The sequence below is a fragment of the Syngnathus typhle genome, linkage group LG7, assembly GCF_033458585.1.
Source record: "Syngnathus typhle isolate RoL2023-S1 ecotype Sweden linkage group LG7, RoL_Styp_1.0, whole genome shotgun sequence".
Classification (NCBI taxonomy): Eukaryota; Metazoa; Chordata; class Actinopteri; order Syngnathiformes; family Syngnathidae; genus Syngnathus; species Syngnathus typhle.
Window position 1 is genome coordinate 9,110,311 of NC_083744.1, and position 23,524 is coordinate 9,133,834.

Consider the following 23,524-nt stretch of genomic DNA (forward strand, 5'->3'; position numbering starts at 1 on the left):
TTGAATCTATTGCAACTCCAGATCACTGGATAGTTAATCAAGAATTTTTGTCATGTGTTTGTGTAGACACGAATGCTACTTAGATGTTGTATGCATTGCTACACACGATAACACATGCAAAAATGATGACGTAATACATGGACTGGTGGTTTTGGTAGGGTTTACATTCCCATGCCATATTTAGCATCTAATTAAGTCACCGTGAGGTAAAAATACAAAACAAGTTAATGGCCCTCAATCCGTAATCATCCTAAGTAGTGGTTCAAAAGAATGTTCTATTTGAAAACAGTAGGGGGAGCCCTGAGGCTAAAACAAGGACTTCACTGGCCAACTGAGGAAACTAATTGCTATGTGACAGCATGCACATTAGTGCCGGTGGATTTTCAACACTGTATTTACAATATGCTTATTTACAATAGCGTATTCCTCAAACACATTGCCGCGACGTAAAGTACTTGTCGTTGTCGTGTGACAGACAAAGGACAAATAAGGCGTTGAGTATCACCTGGCTGTGCACAGTGTTGAGCTGGTTGTTGAAGGTCATGGTGAGGTTGGTGGAGGTGCTAGGTGCCACATGGGCGATGAAGGGCGTCTTGCTCTGATTGACCGTGTCGTACATGTTGACACGCCGCTTACAGATCTCCATATTCTGGAAGCATGATTTCACACTACAAAGTGACAGAGACACAGGGGGAATGAGCATCGTTTTGTGATTGGCAGCTGCCATTACGCCATTCAAGAATGTGATTAGGTAAATAGAAACAAGAAGAGCTCGTACTGAGTGCTGTGCGGGAAATCGAGAAGATGCGACATTGTAACAAAAGGGTGGTTGAGTGTTTCAATAGCTGTGATTCTTTTGTCTGCGTCGATGGTGAGCATCTTGGTTAACAAATCGATGAATTCCCTCCTGTCGGCTTTCTCTGCCAGCAAGTCGCTCCCTTCCAGATCTGACGTCATGTTCACCTGCAGGCAGCAAATAATGGCACAGTCAAGCATGCATGCTTGATTATATGTGGGAGGTTTCTGTCATGTTTCTTTGCAAACAGAAGATACATAACAACCCCCCCCCCTTCTTACGTTTTTCCCATAGTGGAAAAATACTTGCAAAGATCTGCACCCTCATCAGTTCAGGTGTCATCAGGCGTTGTGACATTATAAACAGTTGCGCTGCAATTTGTAATGCCACAGTATATTCATTCTCGAGTTGTGATAAAATTAATGCGGAAGAAAAAAGAAAATGAAAATGTAAAGTTTTATTAGTGTGTGTGTGGGGGGGGGTGTCCTCTACAAAGGACACCATTCTGTAAAAAAAAGCTGATGCAACAAAGTAAAACTAAAAGTGTTGAAAAGCATCACACTCAATCTGAATTTAAACCTTACAGCTAAAGTTGGGTCTGAATGCTATAGCAGCCAAGCAGCTTGTTCCTGCTCACATGCAAAACAACATGGAAAACATGCATTGATTTAATAAGCGGGGAACTGGTGGGTCTTGTGTCTTGCACCTGGAGCCACAAATCAGCCAGAACAAGTTGTTTTCACTGAGCGGAAAACTGATCATTTTGTCCAACTAATTAGATCTGCTAGTTCCATGATGAGACGCAAGCTCATCTGGAATTTCAAGTCAATGGACATTTTACTCTGATCTTCAAACACATGAACGTTTGTCCTCGGCAAAATCTTCTTCTTGTCCCTTGGATCAGAATGTGTGGCGCTAGATAAACCCAGACCTTTTTTTGTTAGTTGATAGGAGCCACCATAAGCACAGCAAGATGAAGAACGGATCTGATGAGGTGTCACGGAAGCATCCAAACATGTTTTTTCCCCTTTTGTGTTGACGTTTAATTAACATACTGCTAAACGCGCCATCCATTCGCTGCCACTTATCTTGTTCAGAAACACAGGTAGGTCTATTGCGGTCTCACTTACAGGGTGAGAGCCGGTAAAGGAATGACACATTTTATGATTATTTCTCACTCCACTTTGATGGAACCGTTCCCATTACATCTAAAAACAAACAAATAGATGAAGTCATGTCAATGAAAACATAACCTCATTAGCGAGGTAATTCTTTTATTACAAATCCTTTGCACCCTGCCAACAAGCACACTAAACAACACGGAAAAGATTGGACTTGCCGTGCCTCATTCCCTGTGTTTAAACAAGCGCCAAGGTCATGATATAGCTGCTCTTTGTTAAAGCCAACAAGATTGTCAGGCAGTGTGAGGACATTGGGAGCAGACAGGCAGTCTTGTTTACTGTGACATGCAGAGGAACAGGTCTGATTTCATAACGCAACAAGCGCTTATCTGCAGGCCTGCTTCAGGGGCTATCAGATGTGGTGCCAATCACCACCGCAAATCTGACGCAATTCTTTTCCCCCATACATGTTATTCAGCGTATGAGACCACACCTCTCTGTAGTGATAAAGGAGTCATTTGCGGAATGAGGTGAGGGATGATTGTGTTGTCTGTAACTTTGGGAAAGGTGCACATGCAGAGCTGATTAATAATATTAAACTGAGCATTGACCATGTGAAATTTCATTTTAAAATCCATCGATTTAACCATTATGTATATTATTCAATAAGATAATTATTTAATTAGCTCGCAAAACAATGCTGTTTTAGTGCCTCATAATGAGATGTGCAGAGTCTATTTTGAATCAAATTACAAATATGGCCAAGATGGCCACAAGGAGGAGAAATGTTGGCCTTGCGTGTTGAACATCTGTTGAATGGAGGCACATCTGTGTCTCATGGAGCACTGACATGCCACTCAGGAGTGAAGACAAGGCTGGCAGATGGGCCGCACAACACCCAAGGAGATGCGCGGCGAAGCGTGCCCCCTTGTACGCTGACCTGTATGTGGCTCGCAAGCTTGACTAAATTTGTCAAAGAGTGATGACAATAACAGAAGCAACCAGAGCAAAGAGAGCGCGTATAAGAAAGGCAAAGCTTTGTCGTTTTTTTTTTCCATATATGTGAATTAGTTGCAACTACGTATGAGAGTTATAAAAGTTGTGGCGGTTGCTAGTACGTAGTTGCAAATGAGCAGTAATGCACATTATTGAATGTTACATTACTGAATACATGAAGAAGAGGAGTGAGTTGGGGAGCAGTAATGTGAATCGATACCACCTCAGCTGCACAGGCAAAAGGCACTTCACTGTACGTTATTTGCATTGTTGTGAAAAAGTACAAGGATCATACTTTAGGTACGGAAGAAGGAAATAGTGACAAGTTCTACACCATTGCAATAATACTTTCAAACTCAAAATTATAGTTAGAAACAACCACAAATTATAGCACCGGGCATATTTATTTAATATTATTCTAGACTTTAACCTGACAGAGCATTTGAAGTGACTATTTTAGCAGCCCTTCAACCCTTGATAAAAACAGTCATGAAATAATTCAAGGCAGGGCTCTATTTCAGCTACACTATTTCTGTTGTAACATGTAGAAAACAACAACTGAAGAGATTTTGAAGCATGGGCGCCCTGAGTGCGATGGGAGTTCCGCCCTATCTATATCAGTTCATTTCCTTTCGATGGTCTCAGATTGACTCAAGTTAGATACATGGGACTAATTCCTCACCACATTTCCCACAAACACATGGAGGTTCATTATCTTCCTGGCATCTGCAGCCCTCTTGTCGTTCAGGGCCTTGAGCTATATCATCCATTATATACGCAGGGACAGATGTCCACAATACTGACTTGTTTATACGGGGAGGATATCGTGAGATGCTGCAAAGCAGGCAGGTTTTTCCCACATTACGCATGTTCAGTTTTATCTCCTCTATGTTTTCATAGTAAGATGAGTGGGGCTACAACAGTGAGAGGAAAACGGGTGACCGAGTTCGTAGCGTAGGACACAGAGATGAGCCGGGGGGGGGGTATCAACACCCGTGCAGGTTGCCTTCATTGATCTACGTGCTGCGGGGTCGTGTTTGCATGGCAACTGTGAATTTAACAAACCCGGACAGTGATAAAATCTTGTACTAGAGAGCGTGTTATTCGAGACAGGACTCAGAGCCGCCATGGGCCTAACTGGACAGCCATAATTGTCCCCTTCATTTATGTACCTGCATGTACCCACATGGACAGCTTCCAGAGGCCGCAGCTGCTTGTGCATCAAGATGAGCATATTTCAAAGCAAATAGCTCACCAGCTTTGTCGTTATCAGGGGCAGAATCAAGCAACATAGTGATCAGACCGGACTTGTGCAGAGAGAGAGAGACAGACAGACAGAGAGAGAGCGAGAGAAGAGAGAAACAGAGAGAGAGACAGACAGACAGAGAGACACACAGACACAAAGGGCCCTGGGAAAAATATTGTAACTTTCCATTCCTTTTGTTGTATCTGGTAGCAGAAGCAGTATTTGGCTGAGCGAGAGCAAACAAATACTATCATCTCAGTGTCAGGCATGTCCTTTCAAAATCTCATGGCAACATGTGAAGTTTCCCATCATCGTTCACTGGGATTCGTAAGGCAAAGGGACAGTATATATTAACAGGTGAAATGGCACTAATATATTGCAAGTCGCTTCCTGTTCCGAAGACCTGGGGGATTTTAGTAACAGCATAAATAAAGAGGTTTCCTACTTTTTTCCATTTCCCTCTTTAGCGTCACCAATCCATTTGGATCAGGATTTGAAACACGTTACAGAAAATCCACGGGATACCACTTAGTTGGGGGGGAAATCCAAACCAGCTAAGTTTGCTTTTTTTTGTGGCAAGATGAATTGAATCAAAGTCTTAAAAATGTGACGGAAAAAAAAACATTACTCAAGTGAGGTATTTGTAAATGCACAATGTATCATTATCATTATTATTATTATTTTTGGCTGTCATGTGTGTTACAAGTTGTGCTCTGTGGTATTGCAACCACATACCTGAGCCATATCATCCAAGCAGTTGAAGATGTACTTGCGCGCCTCTTTGGACTTGATCCCTGTTTCTCCCTCGTGGTCCTCAGTAGTCTGTGGGAGACATAAAGCAGATGTTCCTCTCAAACCCTCAACATGCTTCCCCTTTAGACCTGCACTATTTATATGTGACTCATTATAGCCTCTTGTTGCTGATGTACAGCAGGACACAACTTGCCCACTGAGCAACCCTGGGGTCACATACAAACTCATCTAACAGTCCTACGATTGGTGGGGAAACAAATGCAAATCTAGGAGCCAATATACAGAATTAGTCATATATGTACATACACAAGGCCATAGGGATGACTGAACAACTCATGCAGGTTGATTGCATTCAAGTTTGCGCTGAATGTTTATAAGTGCATGTCTTGCATCTGCTAATACAGTAAAAACATTCTTGAAATATCAAGTTGAACAATTATAATCTCTTTTGTATATCAAGCCATTCAAAATAAAGATAAAGAAAAACATATTTATGTCCTTCTGAGGAAATGTCAAATGGATATATTCACAAAACTAGTACATGGGCAGATGAAGTAATTACTGTTTCTGTAACATACAAGCAAAAGACTGGTCAGATTGAATACATCCAAATACATCAACACGCCTGTTCTTGGGAAAGACACGTGAGTTCATATTAAAGCTAATCAGTTACTTTTCCCACATGATGATCTACAGGTTAAAGTTCAGGCAGTCGTTATGTTTCTTTTAACCACAACCGTAACATGCTGTTTATATTATCAGACACATTAAATAATAAATCCCTGGTAGATAAAATAGATAATAATAATTGGATTAAGAATTGAATAGTTCAATCTGGAGGGGGTAGTGTGGAAAAAAAAACTTAATGTACCAGAAGGAAATTTAAAGCCCTCTGTTTAACCTCATGGCTAGTTACTTCTACAAAACTTATTTTCACAGAACTTGGTCTGAAAAACAAAACAAAAAAACACTTCACAATGAGGCAGAATGATAAGAAGTTTTCAGGATAAGACAGCTTGTGTGGATATGAAGACCGTAACACACCCTGTTCCAACCATACAAGCCTTTATTTCAATTTTTCTAATAACGACAATAAATGCACACATTGTGAAGTATTACTTCGGTGAGAATGAGACATCCTTGAGACCGGTCTGTGAAAGGACTTTGTTCATGATTTCAGGTGAATTTGGGTTACCTTAAGTCTCCACAGAGGATAGGTGGAGTCGGGGTCTCTGTTGAAGAACCTGGTGGTCTTTGTCCCTGCGCTCAACAGATACTCTGCAGGCAGACCCTGAGTCTGTGAGATGTACCGGATCTTCAAGATAGAAGAAAAAGGAAAAGATTTAAAGGGGGATGTTTTTCTGTTGTTTGAGGACAAATAGTTGAGGAAACATTCAAAGGATCCTATGAACAATTCCAAAGTAGAAATGATTTACGAATGAGACATTCTGCCTAGCTCGCGTTAAATCTGGCAAGTTTGGCATTGAAGCAAAACTCTGTCACGGTCTTGCCGTTAATTCTGATTGAGGGAATTCAGCAATGTCTCGCTCTGGAGCACAGAGGCCCACTAATTGGACAAGTGGCACTGTGGCATATGTTCCTATATACAGGGGGGCGTGCAAGAATCATAAGGGGCTGTTGTGGGGATTGAGGAAAGCCACAAAAAAAAAACATTGACAAGCATGAATGTATGAATGCTTCTGAAGTGTGTGCAACATCCAAGCATGTAAAGCCAACTGAGGCCCCAATATCTGGTCGTGGTGATGGTCCAATTATTAGTCGGGTGGATTATCAGCACCTTGTTAAGAACATCTGATAACCCATACGAGATTAATTTAAAATGTGTTAACGTTTCAATTTTTTTGTGTTAACTTCCTGTGTTTTTAAATACTCAGTTAATTTTATAAGATGCTGGTGATCTTGGAAACCTTTCTTGAACAAAGTGTAAATTTACCATTTCAGTTATTTTGAATTAGGAAAAATCTCTTTTATTGTAGAAAATTATAGGAAGCTATTGTTTAAACTTTTATTTAACTTTTTGAGATATGCTGATGATCCCAGGAGCTCCCTGCATTTTTTATCTATTTATATTTTTTGTTAGAATTATAAAACAACAATATTAAGAAGTGTTTTAAGAAGATTAAAAAAACTGAGCATTTCTAAAAAAGTGTTCAATAAATATATGTTTAAAAACAAATTTCAAGTGGAAGTCATTATTAAAAAAAACAAAAAAACCAACAACATTATTTGACTTGTTCTTGTTATTTGCAGCTCCACAAGTCTAAATTTGGTACCGGTGTTTTGCTGTATTTGTTGAATAGGAATTAAGCATCAAAATACATTTTTATTCATCTCATGAGTGTGGCCATTTTGCCACTTGCTGTTGACTCAAAATGACATCACGTCAAAGTTGCTCAGGCAACAACCAATCACGGCTTAGCTTGCCCACTTCGCAGAACCAAATTCGTAAAACCTGTCATTTTTAGTATGCAGCAGGGAGCAGAATGCCCCCCCCCCCCCCAGTGATGGATACAAACAGATGTACAAACAGCTGCATTCTGCTGCTTAATTTGTATACCGGAAAGAAAATATGAATCAGAATACCGTGTTTAGTGGGACCGCATAGAACTCTTTATTGTATTTTGAATCGACTCCACCTTCAAGAGTTGGAGTTGGTATTTTTACCACAGCAATACTTTCTGCTCCAAATATCAATCATCTTTGATAACTAATAATTGGTATCATCCCTAAAAAAAAAAATCTCATCGGTCTATCCGTACCTGATCGTACTCTGAGGCGCCGGGATACAGCGGCCATCCCAAGAAGAGCTCAGCAATCACACAGCCCAGGGACCACATGTCTATCGCCTCACAGAACGGCAGGCCCAGGATGATTTCTGGCGCTCTGTGTGAAGAAGAGTAAACATTCATTTAGACAGACATCAAAATAACAGTTTCCCCTTCACCTTTTTCTCATTATATTACGTGTGATCACATTAGATAGAATTGGTGCTACCATAAAAGAACTTTTGTTACTGACAAAAATATGAGCTGTGTCTCAGAGACACACGTGTGACAGGAGCGCCAGCCATGCAAAGAGCTTGTTTTCACACTTAATGCGAGCTTGTCAAGAGACGCCAAGTGCACATCGTAAAAATTGAGACCAAGAAAAAGGAGCTGTCCAGTACAGTATTTCCCAAAATACAAATTAAGAGCCTCATCTTTGGACAAAACTGCACGTTATAATCAGGAAAAAGGGGTATCTTTTAAATTATAAGTATGTATTGTTTAGTCTTTTGTAGAAACAATCGTCTAAATCCTGGCCAGGCAATAAGAAGAGAAACAAGACAATTATCCACAATTAATCAACAACCCGGAATACATGCAAAAGAGAATCAAACCAAGACCTCCTGAGTGTCAGGCTGAAATTCTAACCACTTCTCCAGTGTGCACCCAACTTTAATATTCTCTCGTGCATTCACTTACATTATCTCCATCTTTTAGTTGGCTCCATTAGTGTTTGAATATGTTTGTGTCACTGTCTCAAATGCATGGGCTTTCCCCAATACAGATATAAAGTGGTGCACAGAGAGATAAATAGACCAAAGTGGAGTCATAATGCACAGTAGTCCTGAACTGTTTCAAAACTCCAGTTGTGTGTGTGTTTGTGTTACATTTCTTGTCCCATTTATCAGTTTTGACAGTTTAAATATTCTTGATATTCGTTACTTTTGATAACCATGGAAACAAAGACCATTAAAACAATTGGCGGGAATGTTACTAGACTTCAGAGGCATGCATGGGAATGTGATCCAAAGTCAATCTAGATTTCCAATGATAGCTGCCCTTGCTAAATGACATTGGTTTAAGGTAGTGTACATCTACACCAACATAATAAATAAATCGACAACATAAGCAAATTTAATTAAAAACTACACATTTAAAGCACCATTATTCAAATTTGCTGCAAAATTACTTAACCCCAAATATTTTCAATTCGTACATTTGTCATCTTATTAGGTATATAAAGCAGACAACAGGAAAAACAAAAACAGGCAATACTGGCAAAAGGGGAATTAAAAGAGCCTCGTTACCAGGGCAGCAGTAAAGCAGGTACTCGAGCAAAAAAGGTCCAGCGAGCACGTGTAACACCATTTCACAAAGCTACAGACACCTGAACACACAAATGGCCCAGAGACATCAGTGAGAGCATCCGCAGAGGCATAAAAGGGGCTACAAGCAGGTGAGACCAGCAGTAAGGCTTGTTCAAACTGAGATAGACAGAAGCATGATTAATCCATAATGTCCCATTAGAGTGGAAAGCCAGCCATTGTGTAACTGACTGTGCTGGATGGCAGTGCACATATAACTTTATGGATGTGTAGTTGTTTCATGGCATCATGTCTTTCACTCACAACCCCATTTTGGACAAAGACTGCTGTAGGTAACTGAATTTAGGGGGATGCATGCAAACTCTCAGTAGCAATTGAGCTGCTGTGTGACATATGTGGTATTATGTTTGACGTCAAAGCCACTGAAGCTAGCTCCCATAAATAAATGGAACATTAGGAAGTGAGTAGAGTTTAAGCTTCAGTGAAATGTTTCCATGCACGTACTGTGTGTGTGTGGTAGAGCTTCAAGGCTACAAAAACTCTGCACTTGTGTGCGCTGGCAAAATGTGCAAGGTTGACGTTATGCTTGGGCCCATTTTAGCCAGAACCTTCCTAGGTTATGCTCTAATGCATTGCTTAGACCGTTCGAATGGCTACACTGCATGAGCCCAGAATCTCCTCTAGTTCAGCAAACCACAGAGATTGAGAGAATGAGCAGGGAAAAAAAAGAGTGACATTGTTGCTTGTAAAATCAAACTACATCGACATCTGCCCATGCAATGTTGCCATCACACCTACTGATGGAGAGCTTGCACTAGAAACAACAGACATCATTGTTCCTCGTTTTAATAGCACCACTAGTAGTTAATAATTCACGGGGCGTCTGTGTGATATAGTTGGGACGGCTAGTACTTGGTGCCAAACAACAAATTGAACCCGGGTTCTGGTACTTCATGAGTTTTAAAGTAACAAATAATGAAGCTTTGGTGAATGTGAAGCCTTGTCTAAGCCAACACTACATTGTCTGGCGGTTCTCTTTTCACCTGGCAAGTCCACTACTGAAGTGCTTGGATAAAATAGCTGACAAAAAAAAAAAAAAAATCGACATTTAGCTGACATTGATGACCCGTTAAATTCATATCCCGATTGCATCACAATGTACCTTTCATTGGGATGGCTCTTGGTGGTGCAGAAATATAAGACATAAAGAACAGACCTTGTGCAGACCTTTGGTCTGTCTGGATCGTTCTTTGGATTACAATGTGCCTTGACAAATCTTGACGAGTTTGGAGTCCAAGGCATAGGACTAAAGAAACATAGAGTGCATGGAAAAAACAGAGCGAGAGACTGCATGCTTACATCCTCCCAGCTGGCTTGGTCATTGATAAGACCAAGTCCCTTGGGGAGTCAGAGATGGCACCAGTCATGAATGGAACCTTTCTTAGCCCCCTCACCCATCCCCACAGTCAGTCCAGCAAAGCCCTCCACGCCCCTGTTTGTATCTCACCCCCTCCCTCCACAGAACCTCCTTGCCAGATCAACTCCCTTTCAAACCCCTTCGAACTAGGGCATAGAGGGCCAGACTATCCCTTCAAACCCGCCACTCCGCCCTCTGCTCTGCTGAACCGTGCTTGCGCTTGGCTGGCCTGCCAGCCCACGCACACAAACTCACACACGGGCGGACACACAGCTGACTTCACAGGCTGTGTGCATGTCAGGATGTATCCATCAGGCTGACCTTCCCTTAGCTTAGGTCCAGACGGGAGACTAATGGCTCCCTGGAAGCCTAAAGCATTAACACACCTACACTATAAACTCACAATCATAAGCACACACACACACAAGGCATACAATCTATGGTAATGGATTAGATCTCTTTCATTTCAGCTTTAAATACTTCATCATTGGCCCTAGTGTAACTATGTTTTATTCAAATAGCCAGTCAGTGTATATATTATAAGCGTGTATACTGGATGTAAATAACATCAACAAAGCGAGAGACAGCTAGCCACCAGAAAAAGAAAAAGCACTTCATGGGAAAAGAGGCCATCATTCCTTTGCAGGTCCTCTCGAGTATTGGCTTTCTTCTTTCTCTTTCCTCTCCTCGCTTTGACTCTTAGCCACGCTCCATCCAGCGCTTTCCCCTGCCTAATGGAACAAGCTTGGGTCTGTGCTATGAATGGCTTCCTGGCTCTCCCAGGGTATTCATCAACATATCCATGGCTCCAAAGGTTCCTTCCCAGTCTTACTGAATACACACCATGGAGAAACACTTTTACTAGCTATACTAGATGGTGGCGGCGGACTGTGAAATCAATGTTTGGCCATCCATCCCCTGCTGCGCACCTGTGGCTTCCAGAAACCAACTCCATTCCCAAACAGATTTATGCTTCCGCTCATTCCAACTGCTCCACCTGCTCTCATCACTTCAGCAATTGCTGTAGGAACTGTGTACGTGCCAAACATTAGATGCAGAGATCATGTAAATACACATTTATGCGGGCAATTTCCATTCTGAGAGCATCTGCTCCAGGTGGCTGGAATGGGTAATGGGGGAGGACTTAGTCTGGGCAAGGCAAACTTTTTCACAGAGACCTTGAGAAATGTTGCCTCACTCTTTTAGCAGGACCGGCATTCCCGATCGTCAAGGTCCTGAAAACAAGTCCTCTCTTTCCTTTACCCTTCCCGCACTTTGAGAAATACACAAACGCCAAAGTGCTGACAAGGCAGCTGCTGCTTTACCTGTAAAAGAACAAGCAATCTCAGTGGAGTATGCAATGCATTACAAGAAGACAAGTTAAAGCATGGGAAAGAAAGGGGAGCAGGGTAACAGATTGGCACATCACATTAACTGTGCAGCTGTCATGACATAGCAGGCTAATTGCAAGAAGCCATGCAAATATATCATTGCAGTTGTGTCAAGTGTTGAAAAGAAACTGTTAATACATCTAATACATCATTATAGCCAGGTGTAAACTATGAATTATTGAGCTCACGTACTTTCATTGGTTGTGCCAACACACCCTGACATACAGTCCGAGTGTTATGGAGAACACTCAAGTAATGAATGCTCTTTCCTTGATTCTCTTTCATGTAGTTAAAACAATGAGGTATTCAATCACGCAGAGAGCCTGCAACTGTAGAAGAACCTGAAGCGCTATTGTCATCATTTTACACCAGTAGGAACTGATGATGGTTTACACCTGGTGGGCTTTCTGAAGCCCCCTGCTGGGAAAAGTAAACATCACAGCCACTTTAAAATCTACCGTAGGGACTCATGCACTTTTTTGATTTGTTAATGATTGGACTGTGTCATAGAGCAATGCTTGAACATAGACGAAGGGGACACAGAAACAACGCCTCCAGCCTTTTGCAACATTAGGATTTTTGTGGACTGACTGTCAGACAGGATTAGCCCAGTCTGTACTGGCCAGACATTGACCAAACCCTGAGGCAAATGTCCAGCTTTGTTACACTTTTGTCTGCATAGACAGTCGGGTTTCTGAGGAATCAAGAGCTGAGATTTAAAAGTGCAGTACAGGAATACATTTTTAGGGTTTGGACTCAAGGCTTTTGATTTGGTGCTTCAAAATGATGGCCATACCCCTTTCACACAGTCACGATTCACTGCCAGTAAGTCTTGAGGAAATGCAGAACCAAACAATTATTGAGCTATTGCGGACTAAAGCCCAACTCAAAAGCAGGAATGCAAACAGATGATAACGCATCCCTACAAACAGTCCTTCAACCAGGCTAACCAGCTGGTGTGCCTGTCAGGAAGGCTGAGATGCATCACCAAAGCAGGTGGTGGGAGGAGGGGGCATCTTGGGCAGCGAGACAGCAGGATGCACTGTGGAGATGGCACAAGCGGTCAAGTGAGGCAGATGGAATTTGTCTGTTTGCGAAGGGAAGATGTGAAACTGAGGCCTTGATCACTTCGGAAAATTCAAATGTGTGACACATTTAGACACATTTGGCTCCGCCTCCAACAAATCATCAGAAGCCAAACGAAAAAAAACAGCCTAAGATAAAGAAAATTTAAAAAAACATACTGGGAGGGGCAAGACAGTACAGACTCTTTTACAAATCTGAAAAATAAACTTTCAGGACTACAATATTGGGAAAGGGAGCTATTATTACTATAGGGCATGAAAATATGATCCAACCCTTTGCAACTAACGGCTTCCACTTTTGCCAACTAATGTCTGCTTTCATTCATCTCAATACTGTTTTATGTGGTTCAAGACAAAGCGCTCAAGTTCAACTGCTCCCATAAACGTGGAAGCACACAAAGTAAGGGGTGAATTAACTGATTAAGAAGAATGTTTTTAAACTTATAGAGTGGACCTTCAATCAAAATGCATCAAAGCATCTCAGACACAAAGCGGGGGAGGCACTTCAAATGATGGCCTAAATAAACCAAATCAAATACTACTGGCTGCTCTGTGAACCCCTTACTTTTCACTCTGCAAGCTTAGAGGCATTAGTGAGGTCTAGTTTCTTTCGGCCAGACTGGAACAGGTAGGGAAGGAGAAAAAAAACATGTTACTGCACCAATATATCCAATTCTCTTGATTTAGACACACTAAGAAAGAGATCAAGTGATACCAGGAGAGAGTGGGGCAGTCAGGGTTGATAGTACAAAGACACTTGGATGGTTGGTAACAGAGCCAGTGAAGATCATGAGATTCCATTTGAAATGCAGTGCCTGTGCCACATGTTACCCGCTTATTGGTGTAGTGACATAGTATGCAAGGTCAGTACACAGTATGCACGCACACGTGCAAACACAATCCAATTTCATTAATTCATGTTGCTGCTGCTGGCCTGTCACAATAACCATGTTTTTTTTTTTTTGGACAATGTATTTTCCCAGGAATTGGAACGATAAATGATAAGATTTTCTCACACCGAGAGATTGTTTGTAATTGTGTTTTGAAGTTTGTCATGTTACGACGTCATAAAATGCGACATGCCATTCTTGTACATGGCTTGAATCCAAAACGTCCTCACGCAACTGCTGTGGCTTTAAGCATGGAACAAATTCTGCTATTGCCGATCAACTTTCTGGAATCGTACAACTACAGCCATTAGAAAACGTAATTTATTTATGTTTGACAGCCATTCACATAGTGTGAGTGTGTGTGTGCGTGTGTGTGTGCGCGTGTGTGCGTGTGTGTGCGCGTGTGTGTGTGTGTCTCTGCGACACGATGCCACACGTTACGGCAAATTAAGTCACCAGAAAGTTGGAAAAAAAAAAAAGGCTGACTCAGGGTGATACATTTAGGCTAAGGCTTGATTATACGTATACTGACAGGCACTAACAATTATGCAAAACCCTGTTATAGAATATTGTGGAAGTAGACTGGTTAGTTTTTTATGCTGGCAGTAAACACTCTTTATCATATAAATAGAAAATATGCTTATATACTGGGTGTGCCCATAAATTAAACCCTAAAATGTGTCTTAAAGGGATATTTAATATTTAATTTGTAGCAGTGGCACACTGTTTTGAAATCCAACCAACAAAAGTTACTGTATTTTTTTATATGAAGTATATATGAATTCTCAGTAGCATTGTTGAAAACTTCACCTGGCTCCCATTGTTAATTCCAATAGGTTGAAGTTTGACGTAAAAGATCGATTGAGCTATAGCAAGTTTTAAAGGTATATATTTGTGGGAAACCTTATACACGGTAAATATAGCAATACAGGGGAGAGAGGTGTAACGTCTACATATTAATGTCCAGTATGTCTGCACAAAGTGTAATAAATACGATTACAATGTGCCTATTTTGTCGTTCTAGTTATGCAGTGTCACCTCTGCTGATCATAAGGCCCCTTTTCTTTCAGACCCGTGTCCCTCTGTCTGCTGCGTCTTGAAACATACACTCCCATTCTGACAAGAATTAGAAATATTATTATGTCAAGAAACAACAACATGATTATTTAGGCTTCATGACAAAATCTGGGTGCATTCTCAGAAAACATTCTGTCTGCTTGAGGCAAATCATATTGTAAAGGATGTGCTTAAGAATATGAAAAAATGCCCAGTAGAATAGACTAACAAGTAGAAACATTTTCAAATTATGCAATTAAGTCTTAGACATTCTTAATAACTGTCTGCTTTTGGTTTTGTTACATCCAGAATAATATTCAAAACTCAAAATGGATCTTTGAAAGGAATCATTGAAGGGAAGCTTTGAAGTGACTTCAAATCTCTTCTACGGGTGAAGAATGAATAAACTCACTTTAAATGAGAAAATTAAGATTTACAATGGATTTGGTGTTTTACCCCATTTTGGTTTGGTATGCGATTACGATTTCCAAAAATAAACCCACGCTACATCTAAATTATGATTTTATAACATGTATTAATTTGTTACTGTTCATTTTTTCCTGGTCTTGGCTTACTTTGACAAGAGGGAACAGCTTCACAAGCTTTGCACTTTCTTGTTATGGATGAGGAGCCTTGTACAGTTTAAGTTACATGCACATACTTTGGCACAAAGAGCTCTACTAGCAGCTCATGTCATGAATTATAAACTACAGTACGTAGAGCTAAACGTTCACCATTCCAAAAGGTGGCAAATCAAAACACGCTGAAGACTCTGGATTTTTTTTCTCCCTCTTTTGTGTTTGTCTTCCTTTTCTTCCCTCCAGTGTGCACAGTGGAGGGTGCTGCTGGATGAATTCCAAAAGGGCACAGTGTGAAATGAGCACAGCTTTGACCTCACACACCCCAAGCGCAGCCACTGAGATCCCTTCTCCCAGACATACTGGGCAGCATTGGCTGGTGGAAAAGAAATAGGACCAATGGGGATTTAAGTGGCGGGAAAAAGGAGACTGAGGAAGGGGAGGGGGGTTGAGACAGCAAACAGGGAGGGGCACAGCAGTGGTGCCTCCCATGATGCACTTGAACTGACCCTTTGCCTAAGACTGCATGGGAAATCTTGGCGACAAACATTTTCTGTCATCTCCTTCTGATAAAGCTCCTCTTAGCTCATTGCAAATGTGACCACACCTTGACAGAGGTTACCGGTACTAGTCAGTTCCAATTGCATGTACCAGATGCAAGAGTGTGCATTCAACCCGTAAATAAGTCACAATGTTATTACTTTCATTGAGTTGAGTGAGAGCCACAACATGCACCTAGAAGACACAAAAACTTGAGCCTTTCCACAAGTACACATGAGCACACCCACCTCAGAGACATCTCTGCTAACAGCTGCATCCCTGAGGCTTTTGCTGTCTCCAGCCCAAACACACACTACTCGCGTCGGCCACATTCCACAGTCCTCGCGGGCCCCGAGGGCAGCTTTGCAGCTGGGCATCCAGTGAGCTGCCGCTGCTGTTGAGGCCTGCTTCCATCCTTGTCTCCCACCCTTCTTCTCTTCCTCGTCATCATTATTGTGCACACCTCAGAGCAGGATACATCATTCTCACTGTCCGCTTCATGATTTGATGGAAATTTTCAATAAACTCTGATTAGAACAAAACCGTAACTATCTATATGTGCATTATACAGAGAACTGTAATTTGGCCAAATTACGGGGAGGGATGGACAGAAAACCAGTGATACATTTCAGCATTTGAATGTCAATGTGTGTGCAGATGCCTGTGGATTAGAGTTCATTCATGCGCGTCTGTAAATAGTGATGGCAATGTTTCATCATTTCAGCAAATGCCAAGCCAGTCTAACTGCATACGCCTTGGGTCATTTCCAGATCTGCAAATAGCCTGTCTCCCATTAAAGAATATCCCCCTTTCTGTGCCCGGAGAGCCCAAGTAACCCAAGTGTGCCCACAAATGGGCACATTGCATCCTTGATAAGCTGACGAGGACAACAAAATGTATCAAGTGAAGGAGGCAATGGAAAAGATGTGTGTGCAGATGGACGCGCGTCTCGCACACAGTGTGCAAAGTGCACGACCATTCTGAAACAGGCCTCTGTCACAAAAACCTCAGCAGCATGCAAGCTCTCAGCAGATCCCCTGAAATGAAGCACAACCCCCAAAGAGCTTCCTGATGCTCAAAGTGCCACATTCAATTAGTTCCACAAAGAGAGTCTTCCTCCACCAAAAAGGAAGATGGGAACTCATGACTGAATTCCTCTCGAGTAGCTGCTTTGAAATATAGATCAGGAGGCTATGTTAGACGGTTGGGACCCTGGATGTACCGTCTCCAACCGCGTCAATCAAGATGAGCTCCGTCTGGTAGATTAGACAAATCTCAGGTTTATCAACACAAACAGCTTTACTCGATATCTCACCATTAGTGCCCCTTCCTGTTGTTTGCTTTCTTCCAGCTTTCTCCCTTTTACACCATACCCACTTTGCATTATGTATTTCCTCAAATAGTGGCCAGGGGTGTTAATTTACTCAACATAGGTGTTTATATTTACAAACGGCTATCTAAGGGGAGAGTGAGACAAGTGTGTCCATTGATTGGCAGACAGAGAAGAGTTACTTTCGTCTCGCAATGGAATTTCAATGTAAAACTGGCTATTCTCCATTCAAATGTTTTTTTATTTAACATTTGTTTTATGAGCAAATAGGAAGGCGTATTTATTAAAGTAGACAACGCACCGGGTGATTTGATGCACAGCAACCATTTGACATATTTAATTGGAAACCATGCAATAGTCAGTGAGAAAATAAAATCAACTTGAAATCACAACAAAGGGATGGAGAGGTAGCGATCTTCATGTGGAGCCACTGCGGTCAAGTAGTCAAGGTGAATCCATCCTCTTATCATTTGAGTGCAGTAAAAAAAAGAAAAAAAAAGCTGTCACTATACAAGCTGAGCTAGTTAATGATTTCCTTTCAGAAACAAACACAACATAGCCACCATCATTAAGCTGTTTATCTTTTGCCTGATCTTGTCATGAACTCAACGCAGACAGAGACACTTAAAAGACCGAATATGTGGCTGGGTCTCCCCACTCGCCTTGATGCTGTGTTACATTTCATGTCTTGTTAACTAGAGCCCATTATCTGAACTGAAAAAAATGAGCCATGAGCCACTAGACACAGAAGTGTCAGACAGAGGCTAAAGGTTCATTTGCCCCATCGCTAGTGGAGATTGACTAGCAAAGGTGAAAAGCGGTGTGGCTGTCATGGCAGTGAGAAAAGTCTTGTTACGCACTGATTTGCTTATTACCTTATACAAATCCAAACAATCACAGGAAATGCCTGGCCCTTGGCACCACCCAATTGCTGCAACAATAAGCAAGTAATGCTTACTTTGATCACAAAAGAAAATTAAACTTTTTTTTTTTTTTTTTATTCCTCCGCAAACAAGGGATGTTACTATAATTACCCAGAAAACAGCACATCCGCACTTTGCACGCCTTGTGACCCACTCTCACCGCCTGGCAGAAGAAAACAAATCTTTTTCATATTCTTGGAGCAAAGTGTGTATGTAGGTGGACTAAAAGGGATGGGGGCAGTGAAGGGCATGGGGAAGGATGAGAGCAGAAAGCTGCGGCTGGGGGGGAGGACAGAGATGGAGAGACACGCAAGGGGGATAATGTGGGTGGGGAGAGGTGGGGAACGCTAGAATGCCACACTTCATGCTGGGAGCAAGACATCAAAATGTACACCCACTATTATCATATTGACCCCACCACTCTCCTTTGCCCTTTCCCTATCATTTTTTATCAGACATGCTGCATTGGGCAGGAGAAACACAAACTGATTAAATGAAATGCAAACAATGAAGACTTTGCAAATGTGTACTGCCAAATGCTTATGTCTGCATTCTGCATACACTTCATTAATGTGGGCCTGTGCAGTCGAGCATGATGCAGGCGAAACAAACAAGGCTGCGGCTGTGGCACGACGCTCCCAGCCTTACGAGACGTCCTTGTGTCTGCTCTCCTCTGCGGGGGCGAGACAGAGACCCTGAGCCAGTGAGGAGGGCCGACAACAGCCCTTGAGCGATGTGACGCGTCCTGGATGACTGCTGGGCTCTCTGCTTGATCTATGTCTGAGGACAATCGCAGAGCTGGACACATTCACCCAGTCGGTCTAACCTATATGTTCATTCAAAGGGCCCGTAACTCCCTGCACCCAGGTCTGGTCTCTATCTGTCCATCCATTTCTTTCCATTTTGTCTGTCCTCCTTATGTGAACCTTTGTAAAATATGTCTGGCTGTTTGTAGGTCAGCTTGGTCCGTCCGCCTTGTAGCACATTGCATGGCTGTGTGAACACATACGAGTCACTGGCCGTGTCCTGGAAATCTAATCACCCAGCACAGTTGAATGTTTGTGTTTATCCACACAGATGTGAATACAGCTGTGCAAACAGCCACTAATGTCAACGCAATCTCACGAGAATTTGGTTGGAAATCATCCGAAAATAGGAAGTGCTAAATATATATGGTTTTGAATGCAACTACTTTGATGCAAGTCACTGCACCTGTACTTCCAAAACAAAGGACTAGTTCCAAAACACATACCCTAATCATTCAAGAGATCACCACAAATATGCCCGGTTATGCCTGACTGATGTTCATTTTTTATTCTTTTAATACAACTTTTGGGAAAACATATATACAGTTTTTTTTTCAAATTCTTCATGTGCAGGTTTTGGGCAAATTGGTACATTTTAATGTACCACGCTTGTTTGTTTTGTGCTGAAAGCTATTAATCAGTGAAAGCATGAGTCACAATGTTGAATTTTTATGTTCTAAGCCTTAGAATCTAAGGGCTGAACATCGCTGCAGAGTGTAACTTTTAGTTCAACTGGAGTCCTGCTGTCCTCATCAGTGATTTGTTTCTCTTGTGTGGGTTTGTGCAAATGAAGTGAGGAGACAAGCATGATTCGACTGCTTTCTTTGCTCAGTGGAAAGGCATCTGAACAGGGTCTACTATTGACCACATCAACCACGGGGGGGACACGGGGCCAATCCAACACAGAGCAGGGGACTATTTCGGGCCACTTAACTATAATCACTAAATGCACCTCGGTCGCAATTAGCGCAGGGCCACCCGGTAAGCGTTCGCTTTACTCACAGCTCGGTCTGCGTTTTATTGTATTCCACGGGAACGCTGTAATGGAAGTAGCACTTGTCATATCCCTGCTTAACAATGGCGCTGTCCTCGCTTTGTATTGGTTTCAATCAACACTACTCGTTCCAACAATGTGTACATTTTTATGCGCCTGTAAAATCCTCACAAATGCCTCAAGTAAAATGAGAATCCATCCTGATCTGCTGAGCAAATGGATCAAAGGACTTGGCTGCACCTTTGCAAATGAACTGATTAAAACATTGGCTGGATTAGATGTGCACAAAAGCAACAGAAAAGCAAGTGCAAAGACTGAGCTGAGTTCATTTGTGCTTACCGGCATTTTTAATGTGCGCAATGTAGAAGGAATTGAAACATCAAAGTGTGGAAGAATAGCTAGTATTTCCAAGACAATTTGTGTTACAACGTTATTTTTTATTTTGAGATATTTTTATTTTTGAGTTTGACCCAAAAAAGCTTATAGATTTTATCATGTGCTGTACTTTATAGCTATGACATTTCAGAAATAAATGTATTATTATTAATAGTAGTAGTAGTAGTAGTAGTAGTAGTCGTTGTAGTAGTATTAAAATAGTTGTTGAATAATTTGCTAATGAATTAGCTATTGATTAAATTAATTTTGTCACGTCTTCTTTGCATGTTCTCATTTTGCTTGTGCGTCCTTAAGTCCCAACACGTGCATGTTAGGTTATCAGAACACTGTAAATTACCTGTACAATTTGTGAGTATGTGTTAACCTGGGAATGACCTATTCAGGGTGGGATAGGCTCCAGTTCCCCTGTGACCCAGTGAAGACTATACATATATGTTTGTAGGGCTTGTGATTGTATAGACTGGAACTCAAGAAATAAAGTGTTATCCCCTTTCCCAGCACATTTGGATGTCAGAGTACTGAGCCAGAAATGGGGGGATAAAGCGAAGGGCAGCCTCAAGATAGAAAGGATGAGATGGGGAAAAAAAAGAAGTAAATAAGCAAAGTGGCAAAAAAGAGGACACAAGTCAGGGGTCACTAATGAAAGTTCCCTGCTGCTCTTTTTAGTACCCGGAGCAGAGCAGCATAAGAGGCCAGGAACTGTGCACATACTCAATGGATGTACCCCCCCCCCCCCCCCTCCCCTTTCCCTCACAAACACTCACATAGAGAGAAGGAGCTGCACGCTTGCAAATTTCATTGTGGGACACCTTATGTCAAGCTTCATTGTCACCATGGCGACAGTTACTTTGGGACATTTTATGCTCCTACGGCCTCTGTATGAGTGTTGTATCAAGAGTGATTGAACCAAGATAGCGGAAGGAACAAGCCTCATAAAAAGGTTCGACTTCGACATTTTCCAGCGACAAGGTGAGGCCATGATAAGAATACAATTTGAGGTCAATTGTGGATTTAAAAAGAAGTGAACATTTCTGTGTAGGGAGTCAAGGCTCAAAGCAAAGCAGATTTGACATGTTTTTTTTTTTTACCAGCCAGCGTTGGAGAAAACCACAATGTACGTACATAGCTGCTAACTGCAGATGAATACCGATTTTGCTATCTTTGTGTAACTGAGAGCTTCAGTCGAACAACAGGCTCCTGTGGAACAAAGGACAGAGGAAGCCAGGGAGGAGCAGTATGTGATTGGGTCTGAAAAAAGAACGAGAGGTGAGGGAGCGGGATTATGGGTGGGGGCGGGGGGACACACGCCATTTGGGCCCACCTGGGCAAACAATAACCTCGACCAGAGTGTGGCCCAAGTACACAATTGTCAGTGACGGCTGGCGACCGCGACTTATTGGCTCCACTCCAGTTCCGGTGTTGCAGCTTTAACGATTGTGAAACACTGGTTGCCGTAGCAACGGTTATCAACAAATTCATTTGACAACTTGCAAAGTGTTGCACACATTTGAATGCAGAAAAACAAGGTAGAGTGTCTGAATCACTCGCAAGGCAAATATTAGACTTTCAAATTGTATACCTCGTCAAAAAAGCCTGCTGGATGCCTCTTGATGTATTTTTATCATGAACAGTGCATGAAACATTCAGGAAATGTGTATCATTAACAGCACTTCCAAGCAAACCACTGCAGAGATGAAGCATTTGAAACAATGAATTGTTTTTAGATGTATACACAGTAACCTGTGCTTCGACCGTAAATCCCCACAAGAATCAACGCGGCAGAGACACAAGTACCAACTGTTCTCATCTGGCTAGGTATTACGGACAACGGTGTCTTTGTTTGAAGAGCACTGAGCCTTTTGTTTGATGACATATAGATTGAGGCTGTAATGAAAGATGGTGTGTCCAATGTTACTGTGTTTTCAAAGGTGATGTTGGCTACGTTAATGCCAATAAAGCACAATGTGATGACATGTTCTCTGGCACCATAATAAATGATTTCACCCCACATGCTGGAGCTTCGGCAACATATGTGCAAGTGGTTTTCCGATACATTGTGTATGGCTCGATTAAACAGGGCAATTATGGACTGTGGACGGCAATACTAAAGCTGTACAGGACCATAAAGCTTTTATGCTTTCTCTATGGAATTTCGGCGTTGTGTTCTTTTCGTGGGTCTTTTGTGGGTTGATATATATCTTATTGCTTACCGGTGCGTGAAGCTGAACTCAACAGATGATATGACGCACACATAATAAAATACTGGGATTAGTGCTAAAAACTCAAAAGCCTGGCACACAGAGACATTACACTACTTTGCTTTTTTTTTCCGTCTTGAAATGTAGCAAGGATAATTTGAGGAATACAAGAGGAATTTCTCCTGTCGTCTGATGCTTGGCTGCTTCTCAACATTTTAAAAGGAACAAATTTGCTCAGCATTAAAAAACCCTTGCCCTAGTCAGAACACTAACGTGTTAAATATTTAACCAGAATCCAACACAAGAGTAATTATTTTTCCATACAAATTACGTCTCAAGCCAAAACCGACTCAGTCCCATACACCTCAGCAATACGTTTCTCTGTCACTAAGAGCTATTAGTCATTTTAAATTATTTATCAAGCCAATGCAAGACAGGATTTGCTACAGAGAGGTTTTTTGGATGGTTCTTCTCCAACACCATCTTGACAGAAAGTCCTATTCCAGAAAGCAATCTATTTAAAAAGCTGGGCTGGCATGTGACTACTTGTTTGCAGTTCACAAGGTAAAAAATAAGTCAAATACTACTGTCCGTGGCCAGCTGGGATGAGCTCCAGCGCGCCCACGACCCTTGTGAGGTAAAGTGGATCGGAAAATGGATGGATAATAAAAATAAAAGACTGTGCATACGTACTGCTTGACAATAGATAGATTTGACTTTGTTTTCTTACCATCTTCACGAGAAATAAAAACTGCTTCAATGCTTCAAAGCCCTGCCATAATTGTCAGGCACATTTACTGGCTTGATGAGTGTTGCTGAAAATAGCCCACGCGGTATAAGAGCAGAACCTCATTCAATTCTGCCACTGACAATGGGAGGAGTAACGTTTTTAAGAGA

General features: G+C 41.8%; 1 protein-coding gene across 4 annotated transcripts in view; it reads right to left on the reverse strand.

The window, feature by feature from the left end:
* hipk2 (homeodomain interacting protein kinase 2) overlaps positions 1–23,524 on the reverse strand; it is a 61,661-nt gene that overhangs the window by 14,065 nt on the left and 24,072 nt on the right. For all 4 annotated transcript variants that reach the window (XM_061282567.1, XM_061282565.1, XM_061282564.1 and 1 more), the window contains exons 3-7: positions 7,693–7,816; positions 6,108–6,227; positions 4,895–4,981; positions 779–963; positions 506–668 (exon numbers count right to left, since the gene is read on the reverse strand). In XM_061282567.1, the coding sequence (XP_061138551.1) occupies positions 506–668; positions 779–963; positions 4,895–4,981; positions 6,108–6,227; positions 7,693–7,816 (679 nt within the window). The remainder of the gene's footprint in view (positions 1–505; positions 669–778; positions 964–4,894; positions 4,982–6,107; positions 6,228–7,692; positions 7,817–23,524) is intronic.